Source organism: Nycticebus coucang, chromosome 21 (assembly GCF_027406575.1).
Source record: "Nycticebus coucang isolate mNycCou1 chromosome 21, mNycCou1.pri, whole genome shotgun sequence".
NCBI classification, from domain to species: domain Eukaryota; kingdom Metazoa; phylum Chordata; class Mammalia; order Primates; family Lorisidae; genus Nycticebus; species Nycticebus coucang.
Genome location: NC_069800.1, coordinates 26,701,469 through 26,717,763, shown reverse-complemented (window position 1 = coordinate 26,717,763; position 16,295 = coordinate 26,701,469). Strand labels below are relative to the sequence as shown.

The 16,295-nt window shown below is 40.4% G+C and overlaps 1 protein-coding gene across 2 annotated transcripts in view; it reads left to right on the top strand.

The window, feature by feature from the left end:
• SNAP25 (synaptosome associated protein 25) overlaps positions 1–16,295 on the top strand; it is a 99,171-nt gene that overhangs the window by 66,030 nt on the left and 16,846 nt on the right. For both annotated transcript variants that reach the window (XM_053574761.1, XM_053574762.1), the window contains exons 2-4: positions 2,523–2,658; positions 4,627–4,668; positions 12,046–12,094. In XM_053574761.1, the coding sequence (XP_053430736.1) occupies positions 2,587–2,658; positions 4,627–4,668; positions 12,046–12,094 (163 nt within the window). In that variant the 5' untranslated portion in view covers positions 2,523–2,586. The remainder of the gene's footprint in view (positions 1–2,522; positions 2,659–4,626; positions 4,669–12,045; positions 12,095–16,295) is intronic.

Genomic DNA, 16,295 nt, shown 5'->3' with positions numbered 1-16,295 from the left:
AAATTCCTTCCACTTTCTGTTTTCTAGATCTCTAATGGAGACTTGTGTTTACAGCTTCACATTGTATCCTAAGCACACATTCTGGTGGCCAGAACAGGTGTTTGGAAATTAACAGGAATACAATAAGATGCTCTGTCAGTTTTTTAAATGGATGCTTATAAAACTAACCTAACTCAAGCTTATTACCTGATTTTTTCATGGCAGTGACAGAATGCAGCCTTGAAGATCTTTTATTTCATTTTTTTCACTTTGATTTCATATTTGATGCTTTACCCAGAATCAATGAGCAGAAAAGAACAATGAAGTCTATTATCTCCAAAGAAGTTTCAACTTAGGATTCCCCCTAAGTACCCTTAAATAGGATGACTTCTTTCACAAGAGTGATAATATGTGAAAGATTCTAATAATATGTACTAAATTAGAATCTCATAGGAATTCAGCCTGAGCAGTTGAAAAAGCAGTATAAACTTGAACCTGGGAGCTGAGATCTCAGAGCCTTGACCCAGGCTCAGAACAAGGCCCTGCTTCAGTGAGCTTTTGTTCCCTTCCTTCCAGTAAATATATTCCCGATTTGGGGGGATAAAGAATTTTCATTTTTATGTTTGCAAAAAGTAATTATCATGCAAATAATAATACAAACATGGTATTGCCCCAACGCCCTAAATATAATTTCCTTTCCCAGCTTCAGTTTTCAATAGAAGCACAAGCACAAATATCACAAATGCGTTTTGGGTTAGTCATGCTCTTAAGCGGTGTTTCTATCCCATTTTAAGTTTCTTCAGGCCTTTATCCGTTAATATGATACCAGCTGCTAGAACGAAACAAAACCCTCATGTTTTCAGTGGCATAACACAATAGAAGTGTATTGTTTGCTCATCTAAGAGTTCAGGTGTTCCTGGCCGGTAGTCAACTTTCCTCCATTCAAGGATCCGGAAGACCCAACTTGCTGCTGCCTCGTAGATAAGCCATCCTCTGGGGCTCTGTTTTTCTGGCAGAAGGGGAAAGAGAGGGAATAGAATGCCTGCTTCTGAACCAACCATCCCTGTCTGACAGGGACACACATGATTTTGCTACAATTTGTGGACCGTCTACATGGCATCACCTCCTTGGAATGGGATTGAAATGTAATTCCTGGCTGGACAGCTGTTTCCCAGAGACAGTGCTCTACCATGCAGGAGAAAAGATAAATTCCAGTGCACAGTTGGCCATCTCAGCCACAAGACAAGAGCCCACGCCTTCCGCAAATGTGTTACTTAACAGAGAAGTCTCACCACGTCAAACACTTACCATCTGCAGCAGCCCATCTGCAAGCCCTTCACCCCTTCCCCTAATGGCCATTCCTGGGGACACAGCTTTGTTAGGGAGGCCGGCTGCAAAACCAGAGACACCCTTGACACCAGACATGTCCCCTAGTGTACTTAACTATCGCATTGAATCATCTAATTTCCTTCTTTCACTTCTATCTTCCCAATCAGACTGTGTTCTATAAAGGCAGTGAACTTGCCTGTCTTCCTAATGTCTAACACTGCCCTGGCAGATTATAGCTGCTCAATAAATATTTGAGAAGGAGTGAAGGATGGGAGAAAGGAGAGAGAGGGAGGGAGAGGCTTTGCTCTTTAGGGAGCTCAGCCTTGCTACCTATAATTTGCACCCTATGAGATTTTAAGAGAATAGCCAAGAAATGGGCTGGTCACATTTCAGGGCCAAAGACTCACCCCTCTTTGGAGTGATAGCGGCTCACCCCTGCACAAGTCCCATTAGCAATCTCATTTCTAGGCACCTCCAAATACAATGGCATACTACTCAACAGCAAAAAGGAATGCACTATTAATACAGGCTACAACATGGGTGAACCTCAAAATAATTGTGCTAAGTGAAGGAGGCAGACAAAATACATACTATATGATTTCAATTATATAAAGTTCTGGGAAAGGCAAAACAATTTATAGTGACAGAATATAGATCAGCAGTTTCTGGGCATGGAGGTGGGAGGGGCTAGGAAGGGGAGCAGTGGGTGGGTAGGACTATAAACAGCATAAGGAAACTTTTAGGAGTGGTGGATATGTTCATTTTCTTTATCGTGGGCATGGTTTCCTGGGCGTATACATAAGTAAAAACTTCTCAAATTATGCAGTTCAAGTACGTGGGGTTGACTGTATGTCAACTATACCACAGTAAAAGTTGTTTAGAAACAAGAAAAATAAATAAATGTGATACTAAAAGTGTACCAACCCCAAACCACATTGCTCCCTCCCATCATTCCTAACCCTTAAGTGGTTTGTGTCTTTAAGAATACTTTATAGGTAGACAGGTACCTGTCTCCATGGTAAAGTTGGCAAGTGTATTCACGGAGCCTTTGGGGGAACGAGCGTAATTCTGTAGATTCTTGTGTGGGCGTGGCTGCCAGTTCAGAAGATGACAGAGCCTTGGAGACAGACGGTGGGTCACTCGGATCTTCCACTCTTTGCACACACTTACACACACGCCTAATCCCTCATACTTTCCAATCTGCTTCTTCCCAGGTTCGGGGGCCAAACGCATCGCTGATCCGCCAGTGCGGGCGCCCAGCCACCCCCCACCGCTACCATGGCCGAGGACGCGGACATGCGCAATGAGCTGGAAGAGATGCAGCGGAGGGCCGACCAGCTGGCAGACGAGGTGAGGAGCGAAGGGAGGCGGAAGACGGGGGCTGAGAGTTCGTCTTAGGTTTGGGTAGGAAATGGGCTTGTTTTAATGTCTCAAAAAGAGTTGGGGTGTGGGTATGATTCTGATTTCCTGTACACGTAAGGCCTCTGCGGATCACACTGGGTTGATAATAAAACCTGCATACAACTTGAAGTCCTGGCCCTACCTCCCGACTTCTAGAAATCCTGAGAAGTCAAGGTCCTCTGCGGGAAGTAGCATCTGTGGGTGTTATAAGTTCAGTGGGGGCTGCCCCAATTCCAAAAGCTGATTGTGAACATTTTGCGGGGCTTTGCAAGCTGGTGGCTAAACACAGCCATTATTAACATGGGCTTGTATAACCTGACAATTAGCTTGTATTAAAACAAAAGGAAGAAATACTCAAAACTCATCACCTCCTAATTATTTTACTGTTATTTTACTACTATTTATGCTCTTGAGCTAAAGCCATTGTGTCTGGAGAGTAGGAATACCGTGTAGGGAGGGTAGGAATACCGTGTAGGGGTAGATTACTGTCTACCTTCCCAATTTCATGTTCAAAGACATTATATTACAGTTAAAAACAAGACAGGATAAGAGTAATATTTATGCCATGGGAACTCATAAACACTGCAATCAGGGCTTAAGTTACTGTTTTCTGGATTGCCTAGACTTAAGAAAGTGGGGAAAAAAACATAAGGTAGATTAAATTTAGACGTGTGCTTGTCTTCAGCCACTACACTATGACTAACACCAAAAACTGGAGAAATCTTCCAGTATTTGAAAACTATGATTCTCTAAAGCAAAGAAATCCCTTTTGTCATGGACAAGCAAGAACAATTCCAATATGTCTTTGTTGTTTCATTTTCCTGTAGTTACTCATTAACATAAATGAAAATATTCAACCACCATTCATGCCAGAACTATACTTGTTCATCACGTAGTTAGCAACAGACACCAGAGTTCAGCAAAAATCAACAAAAGCTTTCTGTGAGAATCAATTGGCTATAGGAAATTTACAATAAAGAGTATTATGTATTTTATTATTATTTGTAAATTTTATTCATTCTTTATATTCGTAAAGTAATCTTCAATACATTTATATATTCTTGTTCTTTCTTTTTTTTTTTTTTTTCTTTTGGAGAGCTGGTTAAACATCTGCTAGCATACCATTGCTTACAGCCATTTTATTTCAAAAAGGAGCCATGCTGACAGCTCTTTCAGAAATGTTAACATCCTTCAAGTTCTTGCAGAATCTTGTTCAAAATAAGTTTGTCACTTAAAAGCTCGGCTTTGAGAAATCACACCAGTGGTTACATTCTAGTAGTTTCAAAGGAACAGAGAAAAAAGTGACACCCTGTGCCCCAGGGACCATCCTGGAGCTCAGACATTCCTTCTCATTTTTTTTTTAATCTAAGGATGAAGATAATTATTATAGCTGTCTCTTCTACGATAGTTATTTCAAACATGCTTGATTTTTTTCACCCTTAGGCAACAGCTTTAATTTATATTGATAAGAACTTCTTGCAATAGTGCTTTATAAGAAACTTGATATTATATTCATCTCAATTCATGAAAAATTATGTCAGTGTTTAAAATTCAATATTCCTGGCCCAGGGAGACCAAATGAGTCCTCTGAGCATTCGGGATAATTTTTCATGTATTCTGAGCATGCACAATTATCATTTCCAGATTACTCTGTCTTTGATATCAAGATCAGCTTCATATGGTTTTGATTTTATGAAGATAAGCTTTAATGTAATTGCTTTAGGGAATCTAATCATGTAGAAAGCCTGATAGGACTAAGAGATTGAAAATGGAACAATATTGGTGTGTTTTACTTACAAACTGAAAAAGAATATGTGATAGGGACCCTCTGTGTTGCTCAAGTGAAGAATTTCTGACTTTCCAAGACCTCTGGATCCTGCACTCATAATGTTTATTTATTTATTTTTTTAATCTTAGTCGCTGGAAAGCACCCGTCGTATGCTGCAACTGGTTGAAGAGGTAAGGAGTGACTATATTTTAAGATGAAGAAACTAATCCCTTAGGTTGAGATGCTGCCTGCTGCCTTTCCCTCAGCCATGACCCCACTGAGTCCAGGTTGAATGTACCCCATAGCTGCATAACGAGGGAGATGCAGTGTCTCACCCTCCCTCCCAACCCAGGATGCCTTTATAAACTGGGACAGAAAGGGATAGTTATTTCCCAGTTAGTGCTCCCAAGAAATTACAAAAGATTAGATCACTTTAAGCAAATTGGAGCAATTTTTAATATGCAAAGGAATTGTCTATATAAAAGCTTCATTTAGGGTGGTGCCTGTGGCTCAAGGAGTAGGGCACTGGCCCCGGTCAAAAACTGTAAAAAAAAAAGAAAACTTCAATTACTTCGATGCCTATAAATCTCATCTAATCTTGACATTCTGATCTGAACTTAGTCACATAGATGACTTTTAAAAATATGTATCCGTATACCATGATTATTATTATTATTATTATTTTAGATACAGAGTTTCACTTTGTCACCCTCAGTAGAGTGCTGTGGCGTCTCAGTTCACAGCAACCTCCAGCTCTGGGGCTTAGGCGATTCTCTTGCCTCAGCCTCCTGAGTAGCCAGGACTATAGGCACCTGCCACGACACCCAGCTATTTTTTGTTGTAGTTTGGCCAGGGCCAGGTTCAAACCTACCACACGCGGTAAATGGGGCTGATGCCCTACTCACTGAGCCACAGGCACTGCCCCTGTATACCATTTTAGAAACAGCTATATTTAGCATTAGTCACTAAAATTGATGGGCAAATAGGAAAAGTCTTTAACAAAGGGAAATATCCAATCCAATAATATAAAGACCAGAAGTTCTTTTCTATTCCGGGTTCTGGATTAAATATCCATTTGCGAGGCATGTTAATGAATCCCAAACTATTTTTAAATGGGTAAAATAGGGCAGAGAGCAATAATGGAATCAAAAGGGCATTTGCAATAAACCCCACTCATTCCAATTTGGTACAGCAGTCATCAACCAGGAAGAAAGAATAAAAGGATTAATTGAACTTGTCCATTGGGAGAGATGAAGTGGAAAAAGAATGGGTTGGACTATATTTATCTTAACCTAATAAAACAAGCCTAATGGTTTTTATTCAGTGAGATGCCATTTTAGCTATGCTTTAAAACTGCTTATCAATGTAGAAATTCGTGTGTGATTATCATTTTCTGAGATCTTGGAGTTTCTCTAGTGGAATTATTAAATGAGCCGACTCACCTCATGCTACTGTAAATTGTTTATGAAATGACATGAAAGGGAAAAAAAGATAAATTTTACAAGGCTAAAAGGAAAAGCAGCTGCCTCTCACACTACGGAAGCCGACATCTTCCCTCACGTGTGCAGCTTCATCTTCTCACCTAGGAATGAAATAGGCTAAGGCTAAATGCAAAATGCCACGGGGGCAGTAGGAAGAAGGTAGCAAGCCTGCGCTCCCCAGGAGGCTGGGGAAGTTGAGAGAGCTGGGGTAGGGTGCACACAGCGTGATCTCTCACCATAAACATAATTGACACTTCAAGCCTGCAGGGTAGCACAAATTGGGCCCCCCGGGAAGGCAGGCCCAACAAAAGGACCCTCAGCCCTGGAAAGCAATCTTCCTTCTCTACATGAGGAGAAACGTTCTCCTGCTCTGTCCTGGGAACACTGCTCTTGTAGAAATACTTGAGGACCAAGAAGGAGGCAGATATCCTAAATCTGAGTGCTGGGGAAGGCTCTCAGCCTAGACGTATTCTCTCTCAATTTGTCATGAGAAAGAAAAACGAAAGAAAATGTTAGCAATGTTCCTCATGTCCACAAGTCAACCGACATAATCACTTATTGTATATTATTATATTATTATCATAATACATCTTTATGACCTTGAACCATACCTCCAAGCTGATGTTTCTTTCTTGTTTGCACTTATGCACGTGTGATGTAAATTTCTAAAATACTAGAAACTGTCACCAATTTGCCTACCTGTGCAAATTGAGATGCCGCCCAGACCATGGCAAGTAGTGACACAAGTGAATCAGATGCACCACTTAACCCGTCAGAGTCTCTGGGACACAAGTGCTTCCTTTTCATGTGTCTTCTTAAATTGCAACCAGTGACAACCAGACTTGGATAGCAAGTGTTTCCTAGTCAATGCTCCCAAGAAATTACAAAAGATTGGATCACTTTAAGCAAATCAGAGCAATTTTTAATATGCAAAGGAATCTAATTTAGTCTAGGGGAAAAAATCTCAAAAGCTCTATTGATTGAAGTAGGTTTCTCAAATCATGTATTTTTGTTTCTTCTAAAGCATTTCTCAATCAAGCATGAAGCTGCATCTTAGAACAAGGAGCAAAATGGGTGGAAGATATCTCCTACCTCTAATAAGAGAGAGGAGGCTACCAGCCTTTCATCCTTAGGAAGCTGTGAGCAAGGCACTGTTAAAGGAGGTTGATTTGCTCTTATTTCCTCCTGGGTTATTTTATATTTATGATCCAACACCCCAATGTCTAGGACATCGATTATTCAGATGATGTTCTGTATTTCAATCAAAAAGGGAATTCACTTTAAAGAGAACCAGCATGAAATATTCATCAAGGGCAGAAATCATTTAGAAAATCTGAGCATTGAAATACCCGGATCTTGCCCATGATCCCAAGGTTCATCAGCGCCACATAATTTGAATTGAGCCGAATGCTTATGGAAATTCAGGCTCAAAGAAGGGAAAGGTGACTAAACTTGTGAGATCTCCCTGAGGCAAACAATCCCACTTTCAGTGGAATATATAACTTTGCACCATACCTAAAGTATGGCCCAGATGGGAACCAGCTTTTAAGTAGAAGCCATTTTCAGCATTTCAAGGACAAAGTGAAGTTACACAGAGGGCAGTGGGGAAAGTTCAGAAAAGCCGAATGAATACCATAGAAAGGTGACAAGGTTAGAAAATCCCATAGCACTTGGTCCTCCCACCCCTGGAATTGGGAACTCTATTTTCATAGATGCATTTGAACAAATATTTATGGAATGCCTAACTCTGAGGATAGGAGGGGAGATGTAAATTGATATCTTGCAGAGGAACAGATACACAAATAGCTCTCCAAATTCAAGGCCATATTTGCCTTAGAGGCATAGAAGGAACAACTGAGTCTGATGCAAGGTGTATTCAAGGAAAGAGCATTGGATTCTACACCTCAATGTGAAAACTAAACCAGCAAAAGCCACACTGCTTTGGGCAGGCCAGTTCACAGGCACAACAGACACAGCTTTCATGGAGTGGTGATTGAACTGCTAACATCTTGCGAATGTTTTAGTGTTTTTCCTTTTTTATGCCAGCTTATCTTTCATGACACTTTAGCCACAGGAAGAGAATAAGCATTCCGAAGCTGTTTGCCTTATGCTGGACTTTCTCTTAAAAGTGGAAAAGATTCAGGTTGGACATTTTTTTTCAGATATGCACATATGGATGGGGTCCTTTGGAACTCAGCAGATAAGGGAGTGCCTAGGGTATTCTATTTTAACTCAAATGTATCAGATTTCAGGGAAAATATCTCAGAATGACAGAAGAAAGATTATAAATGTTCCAGAAACATAGTCTTAGTTCATATGCAAAAAAGTACAAATTTTAAAAAGTAAACCAGTGAAATAAATTTAAAAAGAAAAAGGAAGAAATAATAAAGAATAAAAATCCTCATAACTTCCACTCCCCTGCTTTTAGGTACGCTGTTTTCCCAGCCATCTCAAACAGAACCCAAGAATTGTGCTAAGTCAAAAATAGAACCACCTCCTCTCACTTCCCAGCTACTAAAACAAAATACTATTTAGGGAACAAGAGAAAGTAATATTCTGCCTTCCCTGAAATCTTGTCCTCATCTTTGCTCGTCTCCTGGAGCTTCCAAGAACAGTCCAGGTATTCTGATAGAAGCTACCGGCAAAGCATCGGGGCTACATGTAAGTTCTAGCATCTATTGAGAACTGACCATGTGCCGGGTACTGAGCTTGGAGCTATCAGCATCGTTATCATCAAACCTCTAGTATCTAACTTAATCTTCATAGCTGCCTTTGCAACCACTTTGATCTCGATTTTGCCGTGGAGAAGTTTGGGGTCCACAGTGACTAAGTATCTGCTTGAGACACACAGCTATAAATGGCAGAGATGCAATGAAAGCCCAGGTTGACTTGAATTCTAGAGTGTAAATTCTTTTTTTTTTTTTTAATTTCAAGTTAATGTGAGGGTGCAAACAACTACATTACAGTATTTGCATATGTTAGGTAGAGTCCCTCTTGTAATTGTGTCCTGCACCCAAAGGTGTGCCATGTACAGTTAGGTTGTGTCCGTTAAGTGGGAGCACTCTGATCCCCTGCCCTGGATTGTACATTCTTATGCACAGCACTTAACCTCCCTTCCACCAGCAACTCTTAGGAGAATTCTTTTTCTTTGAGAATGACACAAAAAGCAAAAGGATAAAGGATCCATGGAAGCAAAGCAGCTCGTTCTCCACTGATCAGGATCCTACCGAAATTAAATTCTTTATCTTCATGTATTTCCTTCTGAGCCCAGCTCAGCCTCCCCTACAGGCTTCACATTCTGTGGCTTTTCTTGTGCTCCTAACTACTGTGGGAAGGAAAGGTTTCTGTCCCCATTTGACGTCTGGGAAAGCTGAGGCACACACTTTAGAGAACCATGACAGTAGAGATAGGTCTAGAATTCAGTATTCCTGACTCCTAGATCGTCGTTCTGCCCACCTGGTTAAATGGTTTCTACACTGAGAAGTGCAGATGAGAAGCCAAGCATTTATCTAACCCCTTAGGCTTAGTGCCTGGGGCAAAGCAAAGTCTCCATAAACATTTATTGAATAAATGAATGAAGGGGGGGAGGGAGAGAGAGAATGAGCCAGAGAGTGAGTGAATGGACCTATCAGCCACACAATCTTATATGGCGTCTCTACCCTCATCTTAAATGTGGGGAGAGATGCTGAAAAGTCAGAGGATTCTTCCGTAGTCTCGTGGCTAGTCAGTGGTTGAGCTACGAGACAGCCCAGCTTTCCTGACTCCCAGATCAGTGCTCTGCTGCTCTTCTCCCAAACTAGAGCAGCCTAAAAAGCTCTGGCTCCCTCAGATTATGTCTGAGAATCATGTTAATGCTGAAACATGGAGCGCCACATTGGACACATGTGAATGCTTGCCGGGCTTCATATAAAAATAAACGGGTAGAGCAGAATATCAAGAATGTGTTAACAGATGAGAGCTGGACTGAATGAACTAACATCACCAACATTTTCCCCATCCACTGTCCCCAGTAGAATGGAGCAGGGGTCCCACGCATGGCCTTGACTGGACCCTGAAGGACAAGGCGTTCTCTGAGATGCCTTGGTCCTTCCCAGAACTCACGTTGCCTTATAGCCTGAACAGCCATCTGCTTTTTATAACTCCATCTCATTAAAAAAATGGCTACACTACACGAAAAAGGGGAAAGAAATAATAAAAGTACAAGGGAAATACAGATAAAAGTTCATTTACAACACATGTAAGAAAAAAAATTTAGAGTATCTTTTGAGGTCTAAAATCTTGCTGCTCTGTGTGTGTCCCTGAACCAGCTGCATGTATTGGGGAACTTGTTAAAGATAAAAATCTCAGGCTCTGTCCCAGTCCTACTGAGTTAGAATCTTCGAGGTGACCCATCTTGCAGGGGATTCATATGGACATTAAAGTTTGAGAATTAGTGATCTAGAAGCTTCTTATGATATTGGGTGATGATGATATTTCTAGTTTGCCTAGATATTCTGCTACAGATGCATTTTTGGAATTATATATATATTTTAGAAACACTTATGTAATACCAACTGTAGGTCAGGCTCCACTCTAACACATTCCACACAGTAATTCATTTAATTCACATAAAAGCGTAATGAGGTGTTAACTATTAATGCTGTAGGACAAAGGAGAAACTTGAAGCCCAGAGCAGTTAGGACACTTGACTGAGGTTGCAGAGCCAGGAAATGAAGCCTCCAGGGCTCCAGCCCAAAGTCTGGCCCCAGGATCTGCACTGGTAATAACTCTTGCAGTCACGCTGGGTGGTCACTCTCCAAACTGCATTCTGGCTTTGCCACTAAAGTCTGTCAAAGCATTTTCAAAGGTGAGGTAGGATTTTGACTCCCAGGGACTTAAATAAATACATTCTCTAAATAATGGATTTATAGAAGCTCACAGAAATCATTTTCAGTGTTTCATTGTTTAATTTTATTTAGAAGCACTATTGGAATTTAATTGTTAAAATACTGTATATATTTTTACAGAGCCTCTGTTGGCCTCGACTAACATCTTTGTCTTTCTTAGTTCAAAGCAAGCTAGTGGGAAATAAGATGAGGCTATGAGAGAGGTCTTGTTCTAGAATTTATTCTGGGAGCTGCCATGCGTAAGCTTTTCTTGAAAAACCAATGAATCTGAGCTGCAAGGGATGCCATTTGATATTCACTAACAGGCGCTCTGTAAAATGAGAAGTCAAAACTGGTTGGAATTCCTCGAATGGTGATTCCTAAGTACCAGGGAGGCAAGCAGCTTGGTGCCTTCTCTCCACCCACCAGCTCCCACTCTCCTCCTGCCTATGGTTCGGGCAGCATTCAGTTTATTTGAACAATAAGGAATAAGATGCCTTTTGAAGACTTCTCCTGCACAAAAGAGCTGCAGTAAAGCTTGCAGAGGAATTACTTCCTTACACTACATAATTGTGCAGAATTTCAGATTTCAGAATAAAGAGCCCTCATTTTTCTTCTCAATCTCCTTTCTTAATATCACAGAACTTCTCTCCATAGAGGGAAAATAGGAAGGCGAGTTTCCTTTAAGCTGTGTTTCTCCACCTTTGTGAAGCCACCTGATAAACCTACAAATCTCTCTCCCCTCCAACCCCATTCCTGCAAGATTTTTGCACATCTTCCCAATGGGACATCCTTCTCCCTTCACTGATGGAAGCTTTCTGTTAGATTATGCCAGAGAGAAAAATTCAGTCTAGAAGATTTGGAAAGATTTGCTTTCTGTGGTTGGTGTTATGAAAACACAGGCATTTTTATTTTCTGAATATAAAATCACAATGCAATATTAAGTGTGTATGTTCCAATTCCACACCAAGGCCCATCCCCAGGCCCCCTCCCTACAGATTGTGCTGCGGCCCCATGAGCATCACTGATGGAGCCAGTCTGCAGGGTACCCATTCCTGCAAGTCCTTCCCCAACCTCAAGGCTCTCGCCATACTTCCTCCCTTTTTTCCTTTGGTCCTTCTTCATTTCCCGTTTCTAGGGCTAATTGTCCCCTTACTGATTTCTCTTTCTCTCTTTTCTCTCTCTAACCTTTTTCAACTTTGCTACCATTATTGGAATATAGAGTAAAGATGCTGGTATCAGGACTTTGGTTATGTTGGATGAACAAGGAGGTAAGTTCGGATTTCCTCAGTAAGAACAATCCTCATCTGAATAATGTGTATTTTTTTTAATTATTTGTGCAGATGCATGTGGCCATTTTGACATGTGTTACCCATGTGAATGTGAGGGTTCTAGAATTTTCATCTTGCTTTTATCTTTCTCTGTTGAAAAGATTGGTGAATGTTTGAAAACGCCGAGGCTTTTCTTCCTTACTGAATGAATGGTACAACTGTCTCTGTCCTATACATTGTGGTAACAGAATTTTGAAGGCAAAAGCCATCGGTTTGTATTTTTTAATGATAGTATGTTGCATAATGTGAGAATTCTTTTATTCTCCATGCCCCCAAACTTTCCCAGTAAATTTGGCTTCCTTCAAATAATGCTTAGATAGAAGGACAGTATAATATGTCATGCTGTCAACTTCTTTTTTTTTGACCATCTTGATTCAATATCTGACAGTTTTGATTTCCAAGTCACTGTGAGGATTCCTTAAATAACTGAAAGCTATTTTTAACAGGGTATAAGCAGAGAGGAATTATCTGGAAAACAGAAAATTGAACCAACTGAAATATCTGGCCTGTTCTTTAAATTATTATACAAATGCTACAAGCAGTGAAAATCAGAAAGCCAGTGGTATAGCATCTCAGTACTCTGAAGTACAACCTAAAAGAGTGATGCACTAACTCTTCTTTGCCTCACTGTATTGAGCTACCTGGTAATATTATACATAATCCTAGCCACAAGTTAGCTACTTAATTCCATATTGAATTTTGTCATAATAAACAAACATTGAGCAGTTTTTCTCTTTATTTATATTTTGTGAAGACCTTAGAAAATTTCTCAGATCATGAGGCTTTTTTTTAAATGCATAAAACAAAAATGTAAAGTTTATTCACAGCATAAGCCCCCGTAAACAAACACCAAGCATAAATCTCAAACTGGGGGGAAATTGCCTTATAAGTTGCTTTTCCTGGAATACAGAGACCCTTTGCATAGATCATCAACAGTCAGCAACATGTAAGAATAATGGATGTAAGATAAGACTTGAACCATCACAGACCTATGAAATCATGCTTTAACCATCAGTGGTAATGAGAAACCACTTTTTGTAGCAGACTGGCATAAATTTTAAAAATCAATAATAACCAATGTTGTGAATACGTTGTGACAACAGAAACTCTCATTCTACAGATGGGAACTGTAGGCTGATACAAATGTCTTGAGAAGTAACTTGATAATATATTCAAATTTTAAAGTGCACCCATCTTCTACCAAGACATTCTACTCCTAGAATTTTAAGTGCAGACATACACTTAAAAGAAAAATGTACATGCCTTACTCATAATCGTGCAAGACTAGGAAGAATCTAAATGCCTGTCAGTGGGGAGGCCAGAAAAGAACTGTTATGCGAACAATACCATAAATGAGGTAAATCTGTATTTACTGGCTTCAAAGGGACTGGGGTGGGAGCAGTGACTGGAGGAAGGTGCATTGTTTGGGGTCCTCTGGGAGTGCTAAGAGTCAGTTACAAGTATAAGAGATTTATTAGAGGAATGTCTATGATGGGTCAAGGGGAGAGGAAGCAAGAGTGGTCTGGGAGAGCCTCCAGACGGGGCTGTGGGTCTGACACCTGTAAAAGGGAGGAGGAAGGAAGCAGTGTTGGGTGGGAAGAGCCTCAGACTGCATTGATGCTCCAGAAACTCTCAGGCAGGCCAATGTGGAGCCCAGGAGCAAAGACTGCTCATTAGAGAAGCCCCATTTAGCAACTCCATTGTGTTCAGCCTTTGGGATGAGGCGTGGAGGGAGAGCCAGGTCTCAGTATAGCCTGTGGCAGGTCGCACAGGTGTGCAGCTGGAGGCATCACTTAACTACACGCCCACCAGGAGAGTCCCTCTTAAAAGGAGCGCAGAGGGGGCACCCCCCATGGCTGTCATTTAAAGACTTTTAGTTTTACATTATTTATTTGTATTAAATGTTTTTAATAAACTTCCAACAATCGATCAAAAAAATTAAGAGAAAAGTTTTGAAAAAACAATTGAACATCAACCCCAGCACTTCCCTTACAATTTTCAAAACCCCAATTGTCAAAATGTATACACAAATAGCAAAGTCCAGTGGGTTTCTATTTTGAAGGTATTACAATAGCAGTGGCAGCCTTCAAAAGTCTCCAGATGAGCTGGCTATCATTGTAAGAGTTGCTGGCTTGATCTGCATAACAATGACAAAGGCTTGGAAACTCAGGATACAGCAAGTCCTGGCTTTATTTCTTTTTTTCAAGTCATAGCTTTAAAGAAAACAGCAGGTGCCCATGTAGAACAGCGGTACCTCATTTCCAGAGCAAAATTGAAAGATACACACTCAAATAATGAGCAGTTCCGCCTTATTAACTTTTTCAGTTTAATAATTGTAATGTGGATAGGAAAGGGACATTGCAACGTAAGAAAAGTTTAGGAAAGATTCAAGATAGAGCCTTTTCCCCCCCAACTATAAAGCACTGACATGAAGACGTGGAAAATCATACAGACAAACCAGAAATCAAAAAAAGAGAAAATAAATAACTTGCTTACCTGAATTGCAAATTTCACTGAGTGAAGAAAATCTAGAGATATCATTTGCCAAAATCCTCATACAAATGCAGAAATAGATAATTCTTTAGCACAAATGATTACCAGGATCATTCACATATTATTTTTTGTGAAACAAAACAGAATGGAGTGTATTTGACAGATTCCCCCATGAGATAGTTAATGCTCTTGGCTAAAACATTTCAGTTGTGGCCATACCACAGTTGGTGAATTCCTCAGTTGAACAAGTATCGTCTGGGTTTTTATCAGATGTGTAGTGAATAGGCTGATATTGATAAAAGGCATGCAACTATAAAGCCCCCCAAAGTGGGTGATTTCTGCCTGGTCTGAAGTGGGACACATTCCATTTATACAATAACAACCTTTATTGCCATTTAAATGCATTTTAATTCTATATATGCCATGTTTAGTTATTTAGATCTGTAACTGCTTTAAAATTTCTCTTCAGTTATGCTTTCCTAATTTTATCTGTGCCTGAACACCAAATGTGTTGACGATTTCTACCCCACAGCTGCACAAGATTCTCAAGAAACAGTCATCCTTCTAAAGAACCATTCCAACCACTGTTGGGTCAGGCCAGACCATTCCAGGTTGTCCAGCTAAATGGTTGCACTGGGAAATTCCTTGTGGGCTTCTTGTTTTATACCCAGGTATCAGGAGACACCAAGGAGCAATGAACATGAGAGACAGCCCTGGAGACATGCTGAACCCTGGGACTTTCATTCCTCTAGAAAACTTTGTCTCCAAGAGACACTAATGTGGGCTTTCACCTCCATACCTCTTGTTGCTTTTGTGGGTCTTTGCTGGCTTACATGTTTGTTTTGATGGTGAAGATGTGGCTCTTAGACGTTCCCTGCGATCAACTGCTAGCTATCTCTAACCACTGCCTGGAAGAAGAAAGCCTAAGTAAAACCCCACCGGAAGGCCAGCAGCTATCTTAAAGGGTTCATGGCACTCCAAGGCTGCAGTTGCTAAAGTTTAGTCACCAATTACTTTTATAAATGACTAAGGCTGCTCTAGCCAATATGGTAGCTATGGGTCACATTTGGCTATTTAAATTTATTTATATGAATTTCTATGTGTTTACTAATGCTAAGGAAACTGGAAATCATATAGGCCATATCTTGTAATTGGGTATTTCACACTAAGTCAATAGCATTGATTCTTGCTGTCCTTGTACTGTTTTCTACCAGGTTGAGGGTTCTAAGGGCCCAGTGTTGACTTATCTAGGTGAGATTAGTAGAAAATACATATCAATTTAGATCATTCTGCATTCTGCCATTGGTGGATCTATCACAAATAACTGATCATCCAAATATTTTGGCAAAAGAAACCCAAGCCCTTGCCCCAACATACAATGTTTCTACTGGAAGACCTCTCCTGACCCAAAATATTATTCTCTGCACAGACTTCAAGTACAGGTGAAAACAGCCAAAAAACAAGCTTAGGGAGGTAAGAAGCAATCAACCCTAGATGATGCATTATATCGGCCTCAGAGATGCTGCTGTCTGCCCCTGAATGGAATGAAGGCATTAGTTATTTTTAAGCATTTCCTAAGAAATGTATTCACAGAAATCACTGAAGAGCTGCGTAGTCCCAAGATGCCACATGTATCCAAAAACATAAC